General features: G+C 46.8%; 1 protein-coding gene across 3 annotated transcripts in view; it reads right to left on the bottom strand.

The window, feature by feature from the left end:
• Positions 1–5,730: 5,730 nt before the first annotated feature.
• Positions 5,731–27,594, bottom strand: part of LOC143753722 (uncharacterized) — a 52,420-nt gene continuing 30,556 nt past the window's right edge. Inside the window, exons 1-7 of one of the 3 annotated variants that reach the window (XR_013207805.1) lie at positions 9,652–9,759; positions 9,136–9,233; positions 9,029–9,070; positions 8,646–8,696; positions 8,369–8,422; positions 6,421–7,842; positions 5,731–6,244 (exon numbers count right to left, since the gene is read on the bottom strand). Coding sequence is in view for 2 of the 3 variants with exons in the window: in XM_077246396.1 (XP_077102511.1) it covers positions 6,202–6,244; positions 6,421–7,256 (879 nt within the window). In the remaining variant the exon portion in view is untranslated. Of the gene's footprint in view, positions 6,245–6,420; positions 7,843–8,368; positions 8,423–8,645; positions 8,697–9,028; positions 9,071–9,135; positions 9,496–9,651; positions 9,760–27,594 lie in introns of those variants that run through there. The other 2 variants (XM_077246397.1, XM_077246396.1) reach the window with 2 other exon arrangements.

The raw sequence follows: 27,594 nt of genomic DNA, 5'->3' as shown, positions 1-27,594 counted from the left end.
GTTTTTACATCTTTTAACACAATATAGTACTCTGTGCCATCACTTAGGAAAACTGTACATTATTCATGTGGAAATATGTACTTCAACACCCTTTAATGAAGTTAATGTTTCCGAAGTAACATTTTTCAGCATAAAATTCATTCAAATTTCATATCTAATGTATTCGCAAAAACACTTCCATATACGATTAATGGAGAAAGTAAAGACATTTCTTTTTTCTTTTAGTGATTTTGAGAAGGTGAAACGTGCTCTGTAAGACTTGATAAGGCATTCACAGTAGTTGCACTGAAGTGTTGGAATAATATACTGCTTCACATTAGACTGGCCCCAACTTTAAATATTTTTAAATGACGTTTGAAGGCACATCTTCTTTTCGAGTCTGAGTTGCTGTATTTTGTTTGTTTCTTGGTGTTTTTGTCTGTGCCTTTTGCTATTTTTTATATGGTGAATATTATTATTGTACAGCACATTGGTCAATACTCTGTTGTTTAAATGGTGCTTTATAAACAAATAAACTGAATTGTTATAGGCCAGGGTCTGGATTATGCCTGAGACATTCCTGATATGACCTTGGGTGACCCTTAAAAGCAACAATGAACTTTCTATCATGAAAACAGATTTTCAGCATGATAATGGATATGACAATGTTAATGTATTTGGTCTTGGTGGAATACTGCTGAATTTCTGCTAGTGCAGGAACTTGCTACGGCCATTATACGCCGACACACTGCTGTGAGTATATAAGACACACTGCTGCTGCATAAATAGCACATATCAATTACCCATAGTAGATTTATACAGGTGAACCTGGGGAAGGTGGAAGGTTTTAGACTATCTTTGTAACTGCTCTGCAAACTGCCATAGTTAATGGTAACTAGCTATTTAAATGTTGAACAGCAAGCTCATTGGCTGCAGATGCAACATGAACCAGCTTATGCCAAGTATGTTAATGCTGTAAATATCATCAGCTTGCGTTAAGGACCCATCAGCCTGCGCCATCTATATGTGTGGTTGTGCTACGCTACTGCTGCTGAATTGCTACGGCCAATACATACGCCAACACACTGCTGTGAGTATTTAAGACACACTGCTGCTGCACAAATAGCATATATAAATTACCAATAGCAGATTTATACAGGTGGAGCTGGGAAAGGTAGAGGGTGTGTGTGTGCGTGTGTGTGTGTGTGTGTGTGTGTGTGTGTGTGTGTGTGTGTGTGTGTGTGTGTGTGTATTATATACTTTAAGTACTATGTATTGAGAACAGTCTGGACTCAGTTGTCTTTAGATAAAAAGGGTGTGAAAATGTGTGTTTTGTTGATAGTCATGTGTTATTTCCTGTTCATAAACAAAACATTAAGAAACTACGTAACTGGCATTTCCAGCAAATGTAGTTCCTCGTAACTCGTATTGTTTGTTCCAAACCAAACAAGAGGCAAAAATCTCTAACCGCAAAATTAAAAAAAAAAATAATCTCTTAATGCTTTTATAATTTCACACATTATAATCTGTCCATCATTTCCATGTGAAATCCTAAAATTTTACAACAATTTTTTTATAGATTACAGCCTTTATATGGTTGTATGGCTGTTGTTAATGTTATATCTTTAATTTTTACTGTTTTTCCTTGTGACTTTTGGTAAACAGGCACGAATGCTTTCCTCATGCCAAAACTTCAACGTCATAGAATGATCAAAATACTCTTATAATTATAGCAGTAGTTTTTTCGGTTTCCGAATCCATTCTTTTAAAAATATCACAATAAACAGTTTTGTAAATGCTCTCTTTCTAGTGCTTCTTTATTTATTTATTTTTGAATGACATTTCAAACTGGTAAAATCATAGTGTCCTTTTATCACTGCTAAAATCTTCAATAAATGAGAAGTGTCAGACATGAGGACTGTCCAGAAAAGGATAAGTCTCAGGTGGCCTTGACAACCAGGGGGCCTATCATACACCCGGCACAATGCAGTGGCAAGCGCGACGCTAGTCTGAAAATGAGGTGTGTTCAGGCACGTTGCTATTTTGAGGCAACTGAAATAGACAATTTTTTTTTGTTATTTAAAGAGCAGTAATGTGCGCTTATAAGGGGGTCCACAACGCGCCTACACTCTGCATATTACACACACGGGGACATGCAGCAGCACACAAACATGCCAAATATTAAAAATAAAAGGATTACAATGTAAAGAGAAAATATTATTGTGTACATTAAAATATGGGGGAATCCAGCTTGTCCAGTAGATGGTCTGCTTGCGCACTTTAACCTCACGCACGAGTACATCCGTTTGCTCTCTGGAGACGCATTCAGTCTTTCTGCTTGCAAATTCCGCCATGTAAAAAACGAATCTGCCATGGTGCGAGCACAACTGGCTTTTAAAGGGAATGGGAAATGACACTGATTGTTTGTTTTTTTGCATGTTACTCCCAAAACATACCCATTACTCATGAAGAGAATAGGGACTACCCTTGTACACCATGCCTTAGCCGACCATTTTTCCCATAGTTAAACTAGCAAAAGTGGATTTGGACATACCCTAAGTGCACTTGCGCCCTGCACTTTAGACCATGCGCTTAGATCGTTAAAATAGGGCCCCAGGGTTTGACTTGACTGGGATAGCAGACCTTGGCTCTGTAACAGGTGTGGCCGCTGGCTGGGATAGTTATACAGAAAGGTCAGTTGCTAATGTGTTAAGCGTGGTCCCACTATGATGCATTTCACTCTATCATTTTATTTAACCTAGATTCTGCAAGGCAGTTTAACCTGCTAGTGTGCACCTCCCTTTTGAACAGAAACCAAAAATGACATAAGCCAGTCAAGTCAAGTCATCCTCATTTATATAGCGCTTTTAACAATGTAGATTGTTTCAAAGCAGCTTTACAGAGATAAACATATAATTTAAGGTAACAGAGATTGGTTTGGTTTTATAGTGGCTCTTGAAAAATGTCAACTACAAGCCAACTACAATGAACAGGCATAATTGTGGCTTCTTATGCATGAAGACATTTGGGTGTTTTTTAAAGTCATACATACAAATTATATTGATTAGAAAGTGATCTAGAATGCATTTGCTTAAAATATCTTTCTTAAAGAAATGTATGACACTGTCCTTGTCAGAGCTTGGAAACTGAATGGGGTCAAAGCCATACGTTTTTGCATGTTTAATTTCAAGTCTATAGCAATAGATTTAAAATTCTGAATGAGTTTCATAAACATTTTCTTATGTTTTCCAATCTCTACGCTGAAAACCTTTAACATTACCCTGTATGAGTCTCAACCCTTTCTGTAGTCAAACCCTGCATCTCTTTGCTTGTGTCCTCCACCCTCCTCATTCCTCAGATTCCACACATTTAACCAGCTTTACATGATTTGAAAATCATTTCATAAAAACATTTGATAAACATCTTGATAATAGCAGATTGAAACATTCTGATTCATAACTGTTACTAAAATGTTCCCATGATTTCATTACACGAGAGTAGATGTTAAAACTTCATGCTGATTTGTACTCGGCTTTCGCCAAGTTAAGCACCAACTAAGACATAGCTTTACAGTAACCTATGCTTCTCCATCCATTTACGCTTCTTTCCATATGGCGATGTAAATCTCCTTCTGTCTAGGGTTAACACGCGTCAGCACACACAACGGCTGCAACCACAGTGCGGTCCCCCCATGACAATCGTCTGGATTGAGCTGAGTAGGGGACATCTCTAGGGTCTTCAAGTGGGCACCTTCCGTCCTCAGTGTTTCGTCGACTAGCCCACGACACCTCAAGAGGGCTCGACAGTGACTCTGGCGTCCCAGAGTCACCCCCCTCCGTCCCCCACTCAACTCAGCCCAGCTTACTGACCTCTACATCCCTCCTGCTGCTGAGACTTAACCACAATCTCACAATCTCTCCGCAACCCAACCATACGCGCCAACCCGTTTGACTAAGGCTGTCGAGCCCCACTGGTGCATTAATATGCAGTTTCAGTGGCAACGGTTCCGTATGGCATACCACCTACCGCAAAACACAATATCTACCCAACCACCCGTCATTCACGCAATATACACAGGAACGTAATAACTGTAAATACTATACAACCTATACAAATAAACCAACAGACTCTTCAAGTTTTCAAGAATTCTACGAAACCATAGCATGGCGGCCTGTACACAGCCAGCTAGAATCTTTCCGTCTCAACCACAGACAGTTGCTGCTCCTTTCTGCTGCTTCAGATAAGTTCTTTACTGTGCGACGCAACTCTTGGCCACTGAATCCGACGTCTCTGAGGAACTGGGTTGTAGAGTCTGCCACAAAACGTCTCGGATACGTATGTAACCCTCGTTCCCTGAGTAGGGAACGGAGACGTTACGTCGGATGACGACGAATGGTGTTTCGCTTAGAAAGCCTATCAACTTCGAGTATTACAAAACGAGCCAATGGCAAAGAAATGCCATGGGTCTGCGGAATTTGCATAGCGTAACTCCGCCCAACCTCGTGGGTATAATAGGAGGAAGCCGGCAACATGCAGATATGTTTCTTCGCTGAGGAGCCAAGACTGAGCTCAGGCGATCTCGGCGGTACAGCGGAAAGTGGCAGGCAGACGTAACGTCTCCGTTCGCTACTCAGGGAACGAGGGTTACAAACGTAACCGAGACGTTCCCTTTCGTTGTCACTCCGAGTTACGTCGGATGACGACAAATGGGGTTACCAGTCTAATCACGCCACCTTCTCGGCTGTCTTCCAGTGCCCTGCGTAAATCTGAGATCCTTGTCGTGAGACTGGCACGGACGAAGGACTCCGATTTAGCACAGGAATACCAAGGTACACTGGGGAGCATATACCATAGCTTAGAGGAAAACACCGTAATTTCACAGCAGTTGAACGTAGCGTTGTCATACTTCGTACGGCATCTTTAAATGTAACCATATTCTTGCCTGTCACGGCGTGGGTGTTGTGTTTTGTTCCTTGTTCTTGTCTGTCATGTGTTTCCCTGTCTTTACATGTTTTGCTGTTCCCCGTTCTGTTGATTAGTCTCCCCAGGTGTTTCTGATTAGCCACGCCCCCTTGTTATCTTGTTAAGCTTGTTTGTCTGTGTATTTATACCCTTGTTCTTCAGTTGGTGTTTGTCGGTCGTTGTTTGATGTGAGATGTTCCCAGTTCCTTGTTCCGTGTCTTGTGTGCCTTATTCTGAGTTTTCCCTGGATTTCTGTTTGTTGGATTATTAAAGTGCTTGCGATTGGATTCACTCTCTGCTTCATCCTTGCTGCAACGCAACATTGCCAGTGTAATGATATAATCCACATTTGACCAAAATCGAGTTTAAATGGACATACGTGCATATTTTACAGTAACTGTGGTCGATACGCGTTCTTCCGATCATTAATTAGAATGACCAAGTCACGTTTCATAATGACAGATGAATAGGCTACGCTCAGTTTATTAAATAGCCTACATCTCAGTTTATTAAATACGCCCAGTTTATTAAATGTCTCTTGCAAACTATAAAGGGACAATGAATCAATACACTGACATGGCAATGCTAAACTGATACTTTGTTTGCAGTCATACCGTAATTTTGTCACTCCTCTCCACTCCAATACGTATGTCTGGCGTCAGGGGGAAACGTTTACCTCGATAAAGTTAGACCTACTGTAAAGGAAAGTCATTGTCTCACCAGGCTGTGTTTATTTGGCACTGTATTGCAGACAATAAAAGTGAAAATGAAGTTGCAGTTCCAGTAAACTCTAGTTAACCAGTTCATGTTTATTCTTCAGGTGATTCAAGCAGTAACGACTAATTAGACTCAATACTGCTACTACAACTACAGGTGGAATTATAAAATTGCAACAGGCTTTAATGCAATACTTTAATCATGTCTTTCCGGTCAGAATTGGCTGATAGGAATTCCAAGAGTTCAACAGACCAAGTCATTTTAAAACATGCACATAAACAATTACATGCCAATACACAATAAATAGAACATTTAATTAAATTAATCAGTAAGTCAGGACAGCCCATTCATCCAGGTAGTGAAATAGTGCATCACTCATGGTCAAGTGCATTGTAAAATGGATGAAAGTCCTTGGGTAAAACATGTTTCAGTTCTTGAAGGTGCTTGAACTTCAGGGCTTTAATTTTTGGTTGGGATGTATAGAGTGGGGCCACGATGACACACGTCTTCCTCAGGGATGGGGATGTGAAGGGTTGCCAGTTGTCAGTGTAGTAGTTTAAACTCCATACTGCCATCCACATTGTATCTAATAGATAGATTAAAGAAAAGAAGGGGGAGGGGTGTCGAGGAACATAGGACACAGAGATAAGAGGGAACCAAAAGCATGTTTAGATTAATGAAACAAAATATTTTAATATGATATGGATAATGTTTCATGTATTTGTGAAAAAAGAGTTTTAAAAAAAACAAAAAATAAAACACCTGACTGCTCGAAGGTCATGCACCGTAGGATCTCCAACTTTGCTACCAGGTTGGACTGACTTGCAGATGTTGACTTTGCTGAAGTCTTGGAAAAAGCTGTAACCAACATACTTCACCTCGAATGGTTTTGGACTGGAACGAGCTCCTTGAATAACTGCAGCATACTCAGCTGGAACATGTATATCACGGTTTCTCAATTTCCTCTCAATCACACTGTGCACAGAGTCACATTCCATTTGTGTGTGACCTCTTTCTAGGTACTGTGTCACACGTTTCTTTTTCTCAGTAGCAAACTTTAAGAGGGCATTGCTCAGGACCAGATTTCTGTTTTGATAACCACACCCATCACTCCAAAGGATGAATTCAATGCAGGAGGCGAACTCGTTGGCAGAGAACCCACCTTCACCCTCATGCCAAAGGTAATTTTTTGCTTCATGTGATGCCATATTGTAGATGGTAAAATTATGGACACCAAGCTTCATTTTGTAGTAGAGGGTAGACGCTTGAAGCTTTGGGCACAGGAGAAGGCCCTGCAGATCCATGCATGCAACCAAGGTGGTGTTGTTTGCAAGTTGTTTATCCTTTACCTTTTCTGCTCGTGCGTCGTCCTTTTTAACACAGTGTTCCTCCCACACGGCAGCCTCGATGTTCCCGGCTTTGAAGGCACAGCAAGTGTCACACTGATCTTTCTTTGGATGGAACAGAGAAAGATTTAAATCGTTGAAGGTGTTAGTGAATACTTGCCGTGACAGAGGCTGGATGCTGTGGTCTGCCCATGATTGCTTATACTGTGTGTGGAGATGACTGATGGACCTGAAGAGAGGCTCCAGGTACATCTTTGATGAGGAGGACCTGCAGTAGTGCGATGGAATTTTGGCAGATCCAGAAGGAAGGTCTTTAGGAAGTCCTGCTCCTCTGTCCTTACCCTCACTCTCACCATCTTCTCAGGACTTTCCCCTCTTCGCCCAACCCACTTTAAAAAAGTCCACTGCTTGATGCCAAGTGTAGACAGGAACATCCTTTGACAAACTCTGAGCCTTTTACCATCTACACATAAACAACAAAAGAGAGATGATGACCTCCGAGATTGAACCGCTTCTGTCCGGCGCCGCTTGACATAACTCACCTCCACCGATGTTTTTACATACATTCTCCTCTCTTTCCATTCCAATTTCTCCCAAAAATACTTGAAAATTTCCTCCCTCTTCCCTTCATCAATTTCGGAGCAGTGTAGTTTGCTCGATTTCTGGCAGGACACAGCCTGGCACCGCCCGCCCATTTTTCTTTCTTCTTTGATGACAAATTCATTTTTTTTCCGTCCAAGATAAGATTGGCCCCTCATTCTTTTCCTTTTCTGGATGTTACCCTTCCAAGTGTCTGGGTTGGCCCTCTTCCTTGACCTTCCCCGATTTTCAATGGCACCTTCATATGATAAAAAAAAATGTTCTACAAATACACATTTCTCTTACATGTTTTCTTAGCATGTGGATATATATATGTGTGTGTGTGTGTGTGTGTGTGTGTCAGTGTGTAGGCATTCATTTAAGTTTGGCATTGCTTTGGCATTGGATTGCTTTGTGTGTGTGTGTGTGTGTGTGTGTGTGTGTGTGTGTCAGTGTGTGTGTGTGTGTGTGTGTGTGTCAGTGTGTGTGTCAGTGTGTGTGTCAGTGTGTGTGTCAGTGTGTAGGCATGCATTTAAGTTTGGCATTGCTTTGGCATTGGATTGCTTTGTGTGTGTGTGTGTGTGTGTGTGTGTGTGTGTGTCAGTGTGTAGGCATGCATTTAAGTTTGCCATTGCTTTGGCATTGGATTGCTTTGTGTGTGTGTGTGTGTGTGTGTGTGTGTGTGTGTGTGTGTGTGTGTGTGTGTGCGCGTGTGTGCGCGTGCATGCGGCTGAGCCCACTAGTAGCAAACAGAAATGTAATAATAATGACAATAAGTTACTCACCTTCATTGACAGGTGTGTAATCCGGGTCATTTTCTGGATTGTGTTCAAGTGAGTCTTAGAATAATAAAGAGGAACACATTTAGTACAACAAATGCACTGTTTACATCATTCAGATATAAGATTGCATTCATTTTGTCTGGTAATCGATTAAATACACTAGATTTGTTATTAGTAATGGGTTTTAGTTTTTAAGTCCTACTCAAAACTAATGTGAGGTGGAGGCTGTAGTATAGTCTAATCTGAGAAGAAGAAGAAGAAGAAGAAGAAGAAGACTTACGCTCACTGGCAGCTATTTCGGAATGATTTTCATTATCACTTTCCAGAGAATCTAACAACAATAAAGAAAAAAATGCATTTAGCACACTGAATAGCCGACAATGTTTGAATAACTCAGAACTGAGCTTGCATCAGTAGCTTTGACCAGCAAATGTACAGTAACTATACATTTTGAATTCTCTATGATTAAAATGTTTTAATTTAGCCACATACAATTTGATGGGTTAGTACTTGGAAATGCAACAGCAGATTCCTTGATCAAGGGAACCAGAATAACATGTGTGGCAGACTTTCATCTTAATGTGGAACACATCAATAGGCTTTAGGTTGCTGTACAGGTATAGCTGCTACTGGGAGAAAATAATTGAAGCCTAAAGTACCTACCCTCATTGGCAGCTGTCTGAGAATTGTCACTTTCAAGTGAATCTAAGAATGACAGAGAAGAAAACCAGTTAACTGTTTGGCTGACTTAATTCTATTTTCCTACAAACCTTCCTCCTCATTGCTGACCCTCGCAATCGCCTCAACAACAGCCCTATCATAGCTAACATTCATCAATTCACACAGCTCCTTTACAGAGACAGACATCCTGAAGGAAGGGAGAAAAACAGAGCAGAAAAAATATAGCGCTATGCCCAGTCAACATTGCTTCACTTCGGAAATCCGTGCGTTAACATCTCCACAATAAAAACGTAGCAAGATAACTCTAGTGCTGGAAATTATCAGCCTCTGGCAAGCTGTGATAGCACAGTATGAGTGAGGCATGTGTCTAGTGACAGTCATGACAGTAGCATTACAGGCTATAATTTGATCAGTTTGACAAAAAAAAAAAAAAAAAGTATAAATCTTATCGACCAAGTTTATTAACATACTAGCAAGCAAGCTAATCTGTGAAGAACCTGTGGACAATTACTTCGTCTCTAGACCATTTACCGGTAATTAACAGTTGTGAATATATGATAAACGTGAGAACAGTTGTCAAAAACAAACGTTTGCTGATACTTTACCTCACAGTGTTATTCGGCTATCCAATGCTGAGCTTCCAGAGACGCTTAAGATGAAACTTCACGAGACCGGCGAGGCGCCTCCACAGGGCGGGAGATACGCGGCGTGATTTACAGCTTTGACAGCAAATGGATATACGTGGAAATCAGATGACATGATTTCACAACTTTTCATTGGTCATTTAGATAGTGTAGCATACTGTATACGGAAATGAACCTGGACTTTCTATCCGTCGAAAAATCTCAAAATCGGCAAAATGGACATACGCGGTTTTCATCGGACAGCGACGTTATGCAATTATTGCCAACCCAGAGGGGGGGGGGGGGGACTTAGAGAATACACATATGACCCGGAAGGATGCATATGGAGAACATTGGGTTGTCCAGCCGCAGGTGGAATATTCCAACCCCAGGGATGGCAAGGTGGCTTGCCAAAGGAAAGACACATATGCTCAGAGAGGCTTACAGTGGAAATACACATGTGGGGGGTCGCTCAGAGGAGGGACCATGCACACGGGAGGCACCTAGCCGACGCGCAGGCAATAGACACTGGCGCCGACGTCAGGAGTGCTGGAGGAACTCAGGGCTTTCGGAGAAGCTCACCTGAGGAGAGATCGCACGTATCCAGTCCGTGGAGTGGAATGGCGAGCAAGCGAAGACACCTGAGCGGGTCCAGTACTAGCTGGTTGAAGCGAGTACATGAGAGGACACTGGCTCCACTCGGAGATTGTAGAATCTGGCGAATGTGTTAGGTGTCGCCCAGCCTGCAGCTCTGCAGATGTCTGTTACCGAGGCGCCATGCGCTAGAGCCCAAGAGGATGCTACACTCCGGGTGGAGTGGGCAGTCACACCAAGGGGGCACGGTCGAACTTGCTGCTGGTATGCCAAAGCAATAGCGTCCACTATCCAGTGAGACAACCTTTGCTTGGAGAGAGCCTTTCCCTTCAGCTTTCCACCATAACAGACAAAGAGCTGGTCTGAGGTCCTGAAACACTGCGTCCTGTCTACATAGGCGCGGAGAGCGCGTACTGGACAGAGCAGTGCCAGGGCTGGGTCTGCCTCCTCCAGGGGCAGCGCTTGCAGGTTCACCACCCGGTCCCGGAAGGGAGTGGTAGGGACCTTGGGCACATATCCGAGCCAGGGTCTCAGGATCACGTGAGAGTAAGCCGGCCCGAATTCCAGGCACCCTTCGTCATCGGAGAATGCGTGCTGGTCCCCTACCCTCTTGATGGAGGCCAATGCAACCAGGAGCGCTGTCTTCATAGACAGGAACTTAAGCTCCACTGATTGCAAAGGCTCAAAGGGAACACTCTGCAGGGCAGTTAGAACCACTGAGAGGTCCCAAGAGGGAACGGGAGGAGGGCGAGGAGGAATCCTCCTCGCTCCTCTCAGGAACCTGATGATCAGGTCACGCTTCCCAACAGACTTACCTTCGACCGGGTCATGGTGTGCGGCAATAGCGGCAACATAGACTTTCAGGGTGGAGGGAGACAGCCTTTGCTCCAACCCATCTTGAAGGAAGGAAAGCACGACACTAATCGAACATCTCCGGGGTCTTCTCGGTGAGAAGAGCACCAGTTGACGAAGAGGTTCCACTTCAACGCATAGACGTGTCTAGTGGACGACGCTCTAACGGAAGTGATGGTAGCCGCCACCGCTGGTGGTAGGGTACTCAAACCTGCCTTGTCCCGGCCAGGAGCCACACGTGGAGGTTCCAAAGATCGGGACGAGGGTGCCATAGGGTGCCCCGTCCCTGAGAAAGGAGGTCCTTCCTCAGGGGAATCGGCCAAAGAGGTGCTGTCGCGAGGAGTACTAGTTCGGAGAACCAGGTCCGGGCGGGCCAGTACGGCGCGACCAGAATGACCTGCTCCTCGTCCTCCCTGACCTTGCGCAGGGTCTGCGCAAGAAGGCTCACTGGGGGAAACGCATATTTCTGGACCTGCGGCCAGCTGTGCGCCAGTGCATCCGTGCCGAGCGTGCCCTCGTTCAGGGAATAAAACAGGGCACAATGGGTCGAGTCGTAAGAGGCAAACAGATCTATCTGTGCGTTCCCGAACTGGTCCCAAATAAGCTGAACTGACTGGGGATGGAGTCATCAATCTCCCGGGAGGGGCTGAAGCCGTGAGAGCTCGTCGGCTGCACAGTTCAGGGCTCCGGGGATAAAAATGGCATGAAGCGACCTCAGATGCTTCTGACTCCATATGAGGAGGTGGCGGGCGAGTTGCGACATACGGCGGGAGTGTAGACCACCTTGATGGTTGATGTACGCTACAGTGGCGGTATTGTCTGAACGGACTAGTACGTGTTGGTTCTTGAGCACGGCCCGGAAGCGGCACAAAGCAAGACGTACAGCCAGCAACTCGAGGCAATTGACATGCCAGAGGCGTCGGGGTCCTGCCCAGGAGCCCGCGGCAGCGCGTCCATTGCACATGGCACCCCAGCCCGTGGAGGAGGCATCTGTCGTTACAACAACATGCCGCGAAGCTCGTTCCAGGGGCACTTCGGCCCCTAGAAAACTGAAGTTCGACCACGGGGTGAAGGTCTGACGGCAGGTCGAAGTAACTGTTACCTGGAGGGTGCCGTGTTGCCATGCCCACCTCGGGACTCGGTCGCGAAGCCAAAGCTGAAGTGGTCTCATATGAAGCAATCCGAGCGGCGTTGTCGCGGCTGCAGGTGCCATATGCCCCAGGAGCCTCTGAAAAAGTTTCAGTGGAACCGCACTCTTGCCCTGGAACTGTCTCAGGCAAGGCAGCAGTGACTGCGCGCGCTCGCTCGTAAGCTGCGCGGACGTGGCGACCGAGTCGATATCCATACCAAGAAAAGAGATCCTCTGCACGGGGCAAAGTTTGCTCTTTTCCCAGTTGACCCGAAGGCCCAGACGAGCTAGGTGCTGGAGCACTAGGTCCCTGTGTTCGCAAACCTGGTCTCGAGAGTGAGCTAGGATCAGCCAGTCGTCGATATAGTTCATGATGCGAACACCGTGTTTCCGAAAGGGAACAAGGGCTGCCTCGACGACCTTCGTGAAGACGCGAGGAGACAGGGCTAGCCCGAAAGGGAGAACCGCGTACTGGTATGCCTGCCCCTCGAAAGCAAACCGTAGGAACGGTCTGTGTCGAGGGAGAATGGAGACATGGAAGTAGGCTTCCTTCAGGTCGATTGCTGCAAACCAATCATTGGGTCGCACACATTCGAAAATGCGTTTGGCAGTGAGCAACTTGAACGGCAGCCTTGAAGGGAACGGTTAAGCACGCGCAGGACCAGGATTGGCCGTAACCCACCGGTTTTCTTTGGGACAATGAAGTACGGGCTGTAGAAGCCGGTCCTCATCTCGGCCGGAGGGACGGTCTCGATCGCACCCTTCAGAGGAGGACGAGTGGTGCACGGCTCGGGGGCGGCGCCTTGTCGTCCGAGAACTCTGTGTGCTCAGGGATGGAAATGTCACTTCTTTCTTTAACCAAATTAGGGTGCTGCCCACCCGTGGGTGAGCAGCGGGGAGTGGAGAACAAAAGATTATCCCCGGTCCTCCACCGGGGGAAGGAGTGGTCCTGCTACCATCTCCTGTGAAGTAACTTTCAACATGATTGACATCACGCTTTCCTCTGGAGCGCCAAAGGAAACCTGTGGGCCCTCAAACGACGGTCCCGCAGGAATCCCCTGAACGCTCGTGGGTTGAAACACTGGTGAAGGTGCTGTGGGGCACGGACAAATAGTCAGCGCTTTGTTCCACACAGTCACCCTCAGATCACCCTGGCCACCAGCCGAAGTAGAGCCTCTCGAGGAGGCGCTAGATCGGGGTGTGAATGAGGGTTCTCTCACTATTGCGAGATCATTGAGTCTTGATCTAAGTGCTGCGATGGTCATGTTCCCACAGAGAGAACATGACTCATCCACGAGCGCTGCTCTAGTGTGATTAATGCCCAAACACACTAGACAGCACTCGTACCCATCAGAGTCAGACACAAGCCGACCGCAACCAGAAGTGCACGGGCAAGCATCTTTAAAAAGACGTGCCGCGTGCAAGCCCTTTCTGAGAGAAACTCAGTGCTGAAGCGCCCGCGGAGAACACACTCACTGGCAAACCACGCTCAGATAGGCAGGAAGTGTGCACTCGCCGGGAGATCGCCGTCACACCAAATCTGGAGAGTTGCTCGTCTCGTAAGAAGCTGACAATCAGAGATAGCTTAGGGAGTGAAGAATTACACTTGGCTCCGAAGCGAAAACATATCTGCATGTTGCCGGCTTCCTCCTTTTATACCCACGAGGTGGGGCGGAGTTACGCTATGCAAATTCTGCAGACCCATGGCATTTCTTTGCCATTGGCTCGTTTTTTAATACTCGAAGTTGATAGGCTTTCTAAGCGAAACCCCATTCGTCGTCATCCGACGTAACTTAGAGTGACAACGAAAGGGAACCTCGACAACCCCATTTTATCTGTTCATCCAATGAACGGAAAGCATAAACAATTATTAATTCTAGGAAATATAATATCTTCCTGGCCAAGAAAGACTAATTCCCAGCTAACAGCTAAATTTAGAAATAATTCAAGGCTAAAAGCATAGGTAGCTTAGATCGCAGTTCAAGGCAATTCGTAAGCACATAACACAAGTAATGCTTCTCTTTTCAAATACAAACAATACTTTATTGATTATAAGACTAACACATAAAACTAATATCTAACACACACACACACACACATTCATACGAGTTGCAGAAAGAAAGAGAGTGAGGAAGAATGAGTTTTAGGAGTCAGATGGTGAGATCCCAAGTTTCTATATGCACTTAAAAGACATGACCTGAACGAACCATCAATCATCGATTTAACCCTTCTATCGTTTCTTAGGCAGGTTATTCAATTTTATATTAATGCACGGGTTCAGTTAAGAGTCTGAAGGCTACTTGCTTGTCTTCGGTTTGCTTTGGGGATTCCCTTTTGTAGGTGTAAAGGGGTTTCCCGGGTCCGTTGCTTGGCTGGCGGTGTCCTCGTGCCTGCTAGATCTTGGGCAGCCAATCACGCGGTGTGTTGGCGGATGGATGAAAGTCTTTGAAGTTGGTAGCACGTTGCAGTCGAAACGTTTAAACGAAACTTTGCAGCAAAACTTAACTTAGAACCGAGACTTTTAACGGAAAAGAAAACAAAGGAAAAGAAAGGAAAGTGAGACGAGTTAGATGGCTTGGATGAAGCTGTTTTATCTCTGATCTTGATTTGGGTCATTTGTCTCTGTGAGTCTACATGGTTACTATAACCATCGTCTGCACCACCCGACTTGTTCTGCCGATACTATTTCCGAGAGAGAGCACGAGAGAAGAGAGCAGAGCAGCAGAAGAGAGCACTTCTGTGTTCGGGTCTAAGATTTTAAACTCAAAGTTTGTCCAACCTCCAGGATGAGTTCTGGCCAATTAGACACTGGCTTAATTTAGGAGGTGGCTCTATTTTCTTCTTGTCGTAAATCATGCGTTATCTGTGATCTCCTTGCTCTCCAGCACTAGCAGAGAGAACAAGAGGCCACAGTTTAGCCATTATTACTATTATAAGAATACAAAACATTTTAGCAAAACTTCGACGGTCTACTGAATTGGGATCACGCCAGGGAGCCTATTGTCTTCGAGTATTATTGAACGAGCCAATACACATTGGCGTGCGAGATGTGCATCTCACACTCCGCCCCGTAGCGCGGGTATAAATACGGAAGTAGATGCACGCACCATTTTCTTTTCGCTGAGGAGCCGAGCGTAACTCGGAGTCAGCGGTGGTCCAGCAGTAGTGGCAAGGGGACTACGTCCTCCGTTCCCTCCTTCAGGGAACGGTGGGTTGCATACGCAACCAGGACGTTCCCTTTCAGTCGATAACGTCAGACGTAGTCAACGGTCGACTGAATTGGGATCAACCTTTGAACACGCCACTAACGCTGCCACCTTCCAGTGCCTAGACAAAAGCCTTCTGATCCTCCCGACGTTTTAGCGGAAAAGGACAGGGCTTAGGCCAGGAAGTCGCTGCTGTTCCACAAGACCCACTCAGTTAGACTTGGTAACACTGGGAAAGCGTGCCCAACATCGGAAGGAAGGGACGCTGCGGAAGCCCAACCAACCCGAAAGGGGGGGGGAACTGGGCGGAGGACCAGGCAGTATAACATATGGAATGTCAGTGGGGTGTTGAGTGGGGTCAATGGGGTGGCTCCAGCCTAGAGAGGGGGGAGACAACACCGATTTACAGTGACGGCAGGACTCTGCCAAGGGAAAGACACGGGCTCACCTTGGGGAGCCGTATCGTGGAAGAATACACATATGGGGTCGCAGTAGGGACCGCAACATATGGACCCAGCTTAACACGGGTTCCACACTGCATACGAGTGGTAGGCCTAACTCCGGACGTTCCGCCACGTCCGACGTTGGAGGGGTGCGGAGGAGCTCAACAGGTTCCGGATAAGGGAATTCAACTGGAGCGAAAATGGCCTACGTATCCGGTCCGTAGGAGGGGAATGGCGCAGCAAGCCGACACTGAACCGGGGCTCACGGTGTTACTGGCTTCTATGAGAAGAGAGCACCCGGGAAGCAACCGGTTCGACACGTAGGCTATAGAATCTAGCAAACGTATTAGGTGTCGCCCAGCCCGCAGCTCTACAGACATCTGTCAGCGAGGCACCCTGCGCCAACGCCCAAGAAGCGGCGACACTCCTTGTGGAATGAGCTCGCCCAGCCCGCAGCTCTACAGACATCTGTCAGCGAGGTACCCTGCGCCAACGCCCAAGAAGCGGCAACACTCCTTGTGGAATGAGCTCGCAGTCCGGGGGGACAGGGTTCAACGGCAACACTCCTTGTGGAATGAGCTCGCCCAGCCCGCAGCTCTACAGACATCTGTCAGCGAGGCACCCTGCGCCAACGCCAAAGAAGCGGCAACACTCCTTGTGGAATGAGCTCGCAGTCCAGGGGGACAGGGTTCACCTTGGGACTCATACGCCAAGATGATGGCATCCACTATCCAGTGGGCCAACCTCTGCTTGGAGACAGCCTTTCCCTTCCGCTGATCTCAGTAACAGACGAAGAGCTGCTCTGAGGTCCTAAAGCTTAGCGTTCTGTCCACGTATAAGCGCAGAGCGCGAACGGGGCAGAGAAAAGCCAGGGCTGTGTCTGCCTTCTCCGGGGGCAGCGCTTGCAGGTTCACCACCTGGTCCCGAAAGGGGGTGGTAGGAACCTTGGGCACATATCCAGGCCGGGGTCTCAGGATAACGTGAGAGTTAGCCGGCCCGAATTCCAGGCACGATTAGCTGACCGAAAATACGTGCAGGTCCCCTACCCTCTTGATGGAGGCCAAAGCAAGCAGGAGAACTGTCTTTTGGGACAGAATTTTTAACTCTGCTACCTGCAAAGGCTCGAAGGGCGGTCTCTGCAGTGCGGTTAGCACCAGAGATAAGTCCCAAGAGGGTATAGAGGGGGGGCGAGGCCGATTCAATCTCCTCGCTCCCCTAAGGAACCTGACGATCAGATCATGCTTCCCCAGGGATTTCCCGTCTACTGCATCGTGATGTGCGGCAATAGCGGCAACATACACTTTGAGGGTGAGGGGGACAGCCAACGCTCCAAAGCCTCTTGATCGAACACCTTCGGGGGTCTTCTCTTTGAGAAGCACACCACTCAACGAACAGGTTCCACTTCAGGGAGTAAGCGAGCCTCGTAGAGGGAGCTCTCGCTGAAGTGATGGTATCTACGACTGCCTGTGGTAGATTACCTAGAACCTCCGCGTCCCGTCCAGGGACCACACATGGAGTCTCCAACAGTCTGGACGTGGGTGCCATATGGTGCCCCGTCCCTGAGAGAGTAGGTCCTCTCTCAGAGGAATGGGCCAGGGAGGAGCTGTCGAGAGGAGAAAAAGTTCGGGGAACCAGGTTCGGTTGGGCCAATAAGGGGCAACTAGCAGAACCTGCTCCCCTTCCTCCCTGACTTTGCACAGTAGTTGTGCCATAAGGCTCACTGGGGGAAACGCATACTTGCGGAGGCCCCGGGGCCAGCTGTGAGCCAGGGCATCCGTGCCGAGGGCCTGCTCGGAGTGGGAATAAAACAACTGGCAATGGGACGAGTCCGGAGAGGCAAACAGATCTATCTGTGCGGCCCCGAAGTGGTCCCATATCAGCTGGACCACCTGGGGATGGAGTCGCCATTCTCCGGAGGCCACACTCTGTCGTGAGAGCTCGTCGGCGGCACGATTGAGAAGGCCAGGGATGTGAACGGTACGAAGCGACCTCAGATGCTTCTGACTCCATAGGAGGAGGTGGCGGGCGAGTTGTGACATGAGACGGGAACGTAGACCACCTTGGCGGTTGATGTACGCAAAGGTCGCAGTGTTGTCCGTACGGACCAGTACATGCTTGCCGAGCAGCGTCGTCTTGAGGCGTCTCAAAGCAAGGAGCACTGCTAACAACTCGAGGCAGTTGATGTGCCAATGCAGGTGGGACCCCGTCCAGGTGCCAGCTACTGCATGCCCGTTGTACGTGGCCCCCCAGCCGGTGTTGGAGGCGTCTGTGGAAACCACAGCATGCCTGGACACTTGTTCTAGGGACACACTGGCCCGGAGAAACGAAAGGTCCGACCACGGGCTGAGGGTTTGGCGGCAGGCCGGGGTGATTTTCACACGGAGCATGCCTCTCTGCCACGCCCACCTCGGGACTCGGTCGCGAAGCCAGTGCTGGAGTGGTCTCATATGAAGCAGGCCGAGCGGCGTAACTGCGGCTGTGGCTGCCATATGCCCCAGGAGCCTCTGAAATTGTTTCAGAAAAACCACTGTACTGCTCTTGATAAGATTCAGGCAGTTCAGCACCGACCGGGCGCGATTCTCTGTGAGGCGCGCCGTGTGTTGGACCGAGTCCAGCTCCAAACCGAGAAAAGAGATCCTCTGCACGGGGGCGAGTTTGCTCTTCTCCCAGTTGACATGAAGACCCAACTGGCTGATGTGCTGGAGCAGCAAATCCCTGTGTTCGCATAACTGCTCCCAAGACTGCGCTAGTATCAGCCAGTCGTCGAGATAGTTGAGAATGCGAATGCCACGCTCTCTCATGGGAGCGAGGGCTGCCTCCGCGACCTTCGTAAAGACTCGGGGTGACAGGGCCAGCCCAAAGGGTAGGACTTTGTACTGATACGCCTGACCCTCGAACGCGAAACGCAGGAATGGCCTGTGTCGCGGCAGGATGGAGACATGAAAGTACGCGTCCTTCAGGTCTATCGCTGCAAACCAATCTTGGGGACGGACACCTTGGTAGATGCGTTTCTGCGTTAGCATTCTGAATGGGAGCTTGTGGAGGGCCCGGTTCAGGGCTCGTAGATCCAAGATTGGTCGTAACCCACCACCTTTCTTGGGTATAATGAAGTACGGGCTGTAAAAGCCGGTCTTCATATCGGCTACAGACACCGGCTTCTTCGCCAGCAGGACAGCGATCTCTGCGCGCATGACAGGAGCAGATTTGCTCGACACCGAAGTGTGGCGAATGCCACTGTACCTGGGTGGACTCCGGCGGAACTGAATCGTGTAGCCGAGCCTGATGGTACGGAGGAGCCAGCTGGACGGGTTGGAGAGCACTTTCCAGGCCTCAACGAACCGGACCAGGAGGACCAGAGGCACCACAGGCATACCTGGGGTGGAGCAACGAGGTGGAGGACAGGGACCCGGCTTGGAAGGCCCGTGGGCGGCCCGAAGCGGGGTCTGAGTGAGCTGTGCTGCACTTACCTGTGTCCACGGGGCAACGTGTTGCCGGCTGGCGAACAAGAGGGGTCTGGGGGGAGCAAGGCTGTTCCATAGGGTCGCAAACCGCCAGCCTCGCCCTCTTGGGACCCAGGGACGGAGAAATTCGCTCTTTTGACAATTTGGGTACCACTGGACTCCGGAGAGCCAATGGTGGAACGGTAACCATCTGAAGAGCTAGTCCCCCCATCCCTGGGTGGCCTGTCTCAGGAATGCTTCTGACACTCGCCCCCTGGCTGGGCAGTGACTGAGACAGACCGGGCGGCCTGCCTGCTGCTGGTTCTACGCTGGGGCCTGGGTGAAGGCTGTTGCGGAGACCCCGCGGAACCTGAGGCAGCGGCAGGGGGACGCCCTCGGCGACGAACGGGCGGAGGGACTATCACTGGCGGCAGGGTGGAGGCAACAGCGGGCCGCCGGGATAGGGTGTGTCGGGGAGCCTCCGTCCGAACCTGGGTGGCAGAGAACTGTTGGGCGCAGCTCTCCGCCGCGTCGCCGAACAACCCAACCTGGGCAATTGGGGAGTCCAGGAACCGAACCTTGTCCGCATCCGCCATCTCAACCAGGCTGAGCCAACGATGGCGTTCCTGGACCACAAAGGTGGACATCGCTAGACCGACCGCACATGCCGCGACACTCGTACCCAGGAGGGCGAGGTCAACGGCAGTGCGGAGCTCACCCATGAGCGCCCGGTCTAAACTACCCTCGTGCATGTCCATGAGTGTCTTGGCCCGGTAGACCTTCAACAACGCCAAGGCATGCAAAGAGGAAGCGGCTTGCCCGCAAGCTCTGTAAGCTCTGACCGCCAATCCTGACGCGAACTCACAAGCCCGCGAGGGGAAACAAGGATCCCCCATCCAGGATGCAGCGGCCGTTGGACATAAGTGAGTCGCAACAGACCGCTCCACTGGAGGGATAGCCTCATAACCCTTCACCGCTCCTCCGACAAGGGAAGTGAGGGAGGAAGATCTACTTAAGTCGTTTTCAGCAGTAAAAGGTGCCTTCCACGACCAAGTAAGCTCTTCATGCACTTCGGGAAAGAAGGGCACTGGGGCGGCGGGCTGAGAACCAGCACGGCCCGCCCCGAGATACCAATCATCCAACCGAGACTGAACAGGACACGGGGGAGGGTTCCACTCGAGCCCGACAGCCTCGGCGGCCCGTTTCAGCATAGCTGACAATTCTGGATCCGGCTCGGGCAACATTGAACTCCCAGAGGGAGACAACGCAGCCGAGTCGTCATCTCCAGAAGTCAGCTCACCCTCCGATGCTGCAATCGACGTCCTGTCCTCCAGGGGAGCCCCGAGTGAAACCGCTGGCCGACCCATTACAGATGGACCAGCGGACAACACCGGAGGCTCCAATGGCAGCAGTGGAAGGGAGGGGTGAGGAGCCCACAGGGAATGGTTACCGGGCGGGACATCCAACACTACCCTCCTCTCACCCATACCACACAGCACCCGTGCAGGGTGGGGCATGGTAATGGGGACTCGCTCTCCGCGTTTAACGAAGGCGAGTCTCGCCCTCAACACTGCGACAGTCATGTTCCCACAGTGAAAACATGACCTGTCCACAAAAGCTGTCTCAGCGTGCTGTAAGCCCAAACACGTGATACAACAATTGTGACCATCAGAGAGAGACAGGGAACGACCGCACCCAGAAACGCACGGGCGGAATGACATCTTGAAAAAGACGCAAACGCACCCGTGTTGCTCTTTTAGGAAGTGAAAAACTCTCACCAGTGCCGGAGCACACAGGGGAATGACCGCGGCAACACTAACACCAGGAATGGTGCACCCTGTGTCAGTGAAGCACTCACTTTCTCGCCCTCAACCAACCGTCAGACAAACAAACACAAACAGAAACTTGGTTGCTGTGAGAACAACAGTTGAGAGCTTGAAGCTCGCGATCACCGCTGCACTCGCGCTGCAAACACCGACACCAGGAGAGACTTCCCAAAGAAGCGCTGACACACTCGCTCGTTGTACAACAACACTCCTTAGATCCAGACATGAAGCTCGGCTCCGAAGCGAAAGGCAAATGGTGCTTGCATCTACTTCTGTATTTATACCCGCGCTGCGGGGCGGAGTGTGAGATGCAGATCTCGCACGCCAATGTGTATTGGCTCGTTCAATAATACTCGAAGACAATAGGCTCCCTGGCGTGATCCCAATTCAGTCTACCGTCGACTATGTCTGACGTTATCGACTGAAAGGGAACCAGGGATCATTGACGTAACCATCACTCTCAATCTAAACTTGTTTGAAATCTAGTTGACCGGTCACCCAGATGAGACCACAAAGAGGTCTTAAATGGAGGTCAAATAGAGGTAGAGGTCTCTATAACAAAATATATTTGTTAAATGAACTGAATTTAGTTGAGAAAAACTTTTTCACACAATTAATTTAGGTTTGTAGACCAACACACAAGCAATAGCAATATTAGAGATAAACAATTAACATTTTGAACAAGCAGCAACAAAAAGAAAAAAATGTGTATGGGCATAAAAAAAAAAAATTGAAAATAAGTGGGCGCATAAATAATAAATAGTAATATTGCCTATCATTTACTACTGAAACGGTCCTCTTGTCCACAAAGGTTATGGGTCTCCCTATATAACCTGGTAACTTGGTTCCCAAACAGAAGTTCACAATCATAATAGACCTTATTTAGAGTAGTGCCCTGACAGGTATAATTATGAAACCGAGGCTGTGAGGGAAAGACTTAATGGCATCCACTGTAAAAAGCTGTATAAAGCTCCTAGATCACTTATAATTTTCCACAGCTCATATTGTCTGTTTTTGGGGGGGGGGGGGGGGTTTTGGTCTACCGACATTTCTTGGAAAGATATTTTTGCAGTGATTTGTCATCAGAACAATCCAAAAACACATTAAATAACTGTACAACCCACTGAAGAGATTGCCTATCCCTCACAGCATCGCTTTCATTCCCGTTAAAAATCAAAGATGGCGCTTTTGTTAATATGGTCTATGGGTCACGTTTTAGATAAGGGCCCAATTCTCACTATTAACTAACTATTAACTATGACTGTTGCCTCAATAAACTCCTAATTACTGCTAGTTAGTAAGGTAGATGTTAAATTTAGTTATTGGGTGGGATTAAGGGATTGTCAGTGTCTGGTTTGTGTTCCCTGGGTTTTCACTAGAGGTTTCTTTCCTTGATCGTCACCCTTATCATGAACTGCATTTCCCATAACCATTTGCATGGACTCATCACTGATCATTGCACACAGCACACAGCTGTTCCCACTCACATTGTTAGTTTCTGTGTGTATTTATACCCTGTCTGTTTCTGTGTTAGTTGTTGAATCCTTGTTTAATGGCACTACACTTTGGAGGTCTGTCTTGTTTTTTGACTGCTTTATGGATTTTGAACCTTTGCCTGACTGACGATGATTATGGATTGCCCCAATTAATAAAGACTGCACTTGGATCTTACCTTTTGTGTGCGCGCCGTGAAAGAAGGACTTGACCATGAATGGATCCAGCAGCACGGGGCCCAAATCTTTATTTTATTATTTTGCCATGGCGGCCCAGAGGACTGAGGAGATCATAGCCTGAGCCTGTTTTTGGAGCCTGAGCCGGTGTCTGTTCCTAAGCCTGAGCCAGTGTCTGTTCCTGAGCCTGAGCCGGTTTCTTTCCCTGATCGTCACCCTTATCATGAACTGCATTTCCCATAACCCTTTGCCTGAACTCATCACTGATCATTGCACACAGCTGTTCCCACTCACATTGTTAATTTCTGTTTATTTATACCCTGTCTGTTTCTGTGTTATTTGTCGAGTCCTTGTTTAATGACACTACACTTCGGAGGTCTGTTTTGTTTCTTGTTTATGGACTGCTTTTTTTCTTTTTACTTTGCGGGCCCTTTGCCAGGCCTGCTGTTTGCTTGTGCAAGCTAGGGCAGCTGGGACATTTTTGGTTCCTAAAATGTACTAAAATGTTCTGTCTGGTAAAGTAGTGCAACCAGGATGACTTCCAGCAGCACAATAACATATATTAGCTGCCATTTGAGGTGGATTGTTGTTTTTAAGTGTGATCTAAAGAAAGTGATAGAAAGACTTTCATAATGTCACATCTATATTTAGGCCTAACCCGTGTGTGCTGTTCATTAGAGCAGGGGTTCCCAACCTTTTTTGTGCCAGGGACCAGCATATTCATGAAAAAAATTCCAGGGACCAGCCAATTTTAATGCCTCAATTTTAAGATGGATTGTTTGGATTCAGAACATATCACTGTGTAAAACAGTAACAGCCTATCATTTATTTGCATAATAATAAACTAGGTGGCAGCAAAGGCTACTTGTATACCAATCTTTTTAAACTTTCAGACCGGTTCACAAAATGTTTCCCTTGTCTCCCATACAATTAGGTCTACTTCAAAAGCAACTCACACAGCACTCACTAACTAGCAGGTTGCAGTAATGGCAAATTGTATGAAAATACCAGTCCATTTCACCTGTCAAATCTCTCCAGAACCACTAAAGACAATCACTTCAACAGCAAATTAGTGTTTTCACTCACCAACAGGTGACAACAAAGGCTAATTGTATGAAAATAAGAGCCAGTTTCAACAGTCAGACAGTTTCAGAATACAATAGCAAACACACAGTGATTTCAGCCAATTATTTTTAAAAGTATAAAATTAGAGATTAAGCTTTAACCTATAACAAAAAAAGACCAGGGCCCGGTTCCCCAATAACGCTCACTCTTAGCGAGCTAAGAAGACTCGAAAGATATATCTTACCAAAGTTGTTTAGGTTCCTAAGTGTGTACCCCGAAGTGTCCCTTAGGAAGCTTCTTAGCACGCTGTCTCTTACGTTCGACGTTACAAAGGCGCTGTCCCAAGTGAAGGTGCTGAATTAGTTGGCATCGATTGCTCAGGAAGCGATTTTGAACTTCACGCGAAGGTGCATTACGGCGTTGAGAAAGACAACACGTTCTATGCAAATGAAACATTCCTCAAATTATCCTAGTAACATTTATTTTAACATAGTTTAAGTTATCAGTAAAATATAGACTATTAATTAAATGATCAAATTGTGATATGTCAAAATGTTTGAGGTGACCGATCAAAGCAGGATTTATGTTCACAGAAGCGCGAGCCGCGCGCGAATCCCAACGCGACGCTTCAGGAAATAAGATGTACGTGGCAAAACTAAACAGCTGTTTTACGATCGAAGATTTAAACGACGACATAAATAATCAGTTTGCAAAGACTGTATCAATCAAAGCTCAGCTTCGGGAAGGGGATATTTACAGGTAAAGATAAAGAGACTGAGAGAAGAAGAAGAAGAACAAGAGAAGGAGAGGGAGATAAGAGAGGAGAGCAATAGCCTATTGCATACTGTGGCCAGAATGAGAATAACTTTATTGCAATGGATTCCTATTTAACACAGATATACATAGCCTAAGTTCTTTGACAATTACAGTGGAAAAATAATATGAGCAACCCCCTAGCAAGATCACTTTTGGGACCTCTGCATTTATAAAAACCTGTGTACGGCTTTTGCACTGAATAGAAAATTATATTTTTTGAAAAATACAATGAATTACAAGACTGTACAGAAGAGTGCTCTATTGCTGACTTATATACTGAGGTTTTAATTACATTATTTTAATATAGTCAGTCAGGTAACTAAAGTGGGCCGGTCTAAGGCATGAAACTCCAGGGCTGAAAATGAGTCCCACTCCGGCCCGGAAACCTCTCACTCAAAGGGCAAACCTACACACCAAATCTCCAAAACCATAAGCTATTTCTCAGCCTTTGACTCAGTTTTCAATTGCATAAAATACTTTTTTCAAAACACTACACACAATTCTCTAGCTAAAACACAAAAATCTAGCAGGAATTTACTTCCTTTCCTTTTCCAAACACAACCAATCAAAATGCTACACTTATTCACCAGGTCACACACACACTCCTCATATGTGCAAACATTAATTGCTTTACTGATCACTAACAAAACAGTGCTTTACTGTAGTATAAGCCTATCATAGGTCAAAGGTCAGATTACCTGTTTTGAACAATGGATGCCAACAATGGACAGAGACCCCCCACACTCAAGTGTGTTCTTTACTGTTTTATAAAGAATATACTTTTGGTTTACATATGTTTATGGATTTGTTGTATGCTACTGTATACAACAGTAATGTTTGGCCTAATAAATATTTTATGGTTCTACATTGCATTGGTGAATACAGTGTACTTGTTACCCCTCTCAGAAGAGTACTTTCACTGTAGAACATTGTATTGAAATGTAGATATAAGCGTATGAAAGACCAAAGAGCTTTAGATTTAGAAAAACAATGTTTACATGGTTTGCACTATTATGAAATAAGTGTTTGCCATTTGATGCAGATGCTTCATTCTGACATGTGTTTATGGCATTTTGAATGCAGTGTTACATTTTTGAAGGAGATGTGAGGCATTTTGCATTTTGTGTGTGAAGTGAAAATGTGTGTAAGCAGTTGGAAAAAACTGTAATAGTAAGGTACTTTACAATCATAATTGATTGGCAAGCAGCTGCAGTTACTTCTGTTTAATGTGGTATTGATTGCCATTGGTTAACGTTTTCAATAAAAAGCAACCTATCTACAATGAACAGAGAGAGAGAGTTAGATACTGAATATGGTTGGGAAGCAACGTAGAAAAAGGGCACCAAGCTTCTCGTCAGAGGAACTTGAAGTTTTGCTGGACGAGGTGAGCTTGCACAAGGTGACACTGTTTTCCAGGTTTCGGAATAACTTGTGCAACAGCAACAAAAAAGAGCTATGGAGCGACATCAGGATCAGGCACACCAAGGTCCTGGCAGGACATCAGGCAAAATGTCAATAGGGCTTAAGTTTCTGCGCCCGGCGCCGTCTTTGATTCAATACAAGGACACGTTGGATCGTGCCATAGTTGGTCGCTTACTGGACAACACCATGCTTACCCATTTATAGATCTTAGCCATGTAGAGCCAAATTGTTTGCAAGATTTTAATTATCAAAAGTGATTGCTAATTTAAACGCTTAAATGACATTACGAAATAGCCTCGGCTAATTACCCCCATATTAGTTCTGATACCAAATGAAGTCAACTTCATAAATAGGCCTGTATCCATTGCGAACATATTTTATTATTAGTCTTAAAATGTCCATAACATAAAATCATTGTTGAGCCACAACATTGTCAACATACCATAGTTTGACTTGTACTGCGCTGCGCTGATTTCTAAAGACTGCTGCACAGTGGCGGTGACTAGCGTCTTGAGCTCAAATAACGCTAAGAGAGCGCTTACGAATGGTCCAGACCAACCTTACGAAAGTGTGACTTACAGAAGATATACTTAGCGTACGAACATGTCGGGAATCGTGCCATCACGTTAAGAGAGAGGTTAAGGAATACGTTAAGAACTACTTAGCGATAAGAACGTTTTGGGGAACCGGGCCTAGACCAATGAGATTTAGAACAAAACTATTTTAATGTGAGGATGAACTGTATATTTGTAGCTGTGCACAAGACAAGCTGTTCTTCCTGGGCATTCATGAAAAAAAAAAAACATATATGCATCCAAAACAATGCACACAAATTCCAGGATACAATAAAACGGAATTTAAAAAGGTCTGCTTCACAAATATGAACGAAAACCAGCTTACAGTCTAATATCCATCTCAGTGAGACCCCTGGGATTGCTTGGCAGCCACAAGAACATCATACCGGGGCTTGATGGTTGACAATGAGACACGCAGGGTATTCCTCACATCCAGTCTGTTTCTAAGTCTGGTCTTAGTGGCAGTCATGGCAGAGAAACCTGCCTCGCACAGATATGAAGTCGGGAACGGGAGCAGGGTCTTCAGTGCAAGGGTGCTGATCTCAATGTATTCTATTGATGCCTTGATCCAGAAGGATGTCAATGGGGTTGAATTAAAGACAGTTTTCAGGCCTCCTTCATTTCTGAGCTCCAGCAGCTGGTCTTCTTGTCTTGATGATAGCTGGTTCTGACCGTCATCATCTTCAAAATTAGAATCAGAATTTACTTCTTGGCATGAATGTTTTCACATACAAGTAATTTGCTTTGGTGTTTTGGTGCAAAATAGGGATTAATCGACGATAAGCATGCGCGTGCGTGCTGCTCAACCGCGAAACATGTAGAGAGAGCGCCGCAAGATATGTTTGCGACCATTTTACACCATCTTAGCGGCATATGCTGCATGCGGC

This window comes from Siphateles boraxobius, unplaced genomic scaffold (genome assembly GCF_051911475.1).
Source record: "Siphateles boraxobius isolate OS27281-9 unplaced genomic scaffold, OSU_SipBor_1 29, whole genome shotgun sequence".
Taxonomy (NCBI): Eukaryota; Metazoa; Chordata; class Actinopteri; order Cypriniformes; family Leuciscidae; genus Siphateles; species Siphateles boraxobius.
The sequence above is the reverse complement of the archived record's forward strand: the minus strand, read 5'-3'. Positions and strand labels throughout refer to the sequence as shown.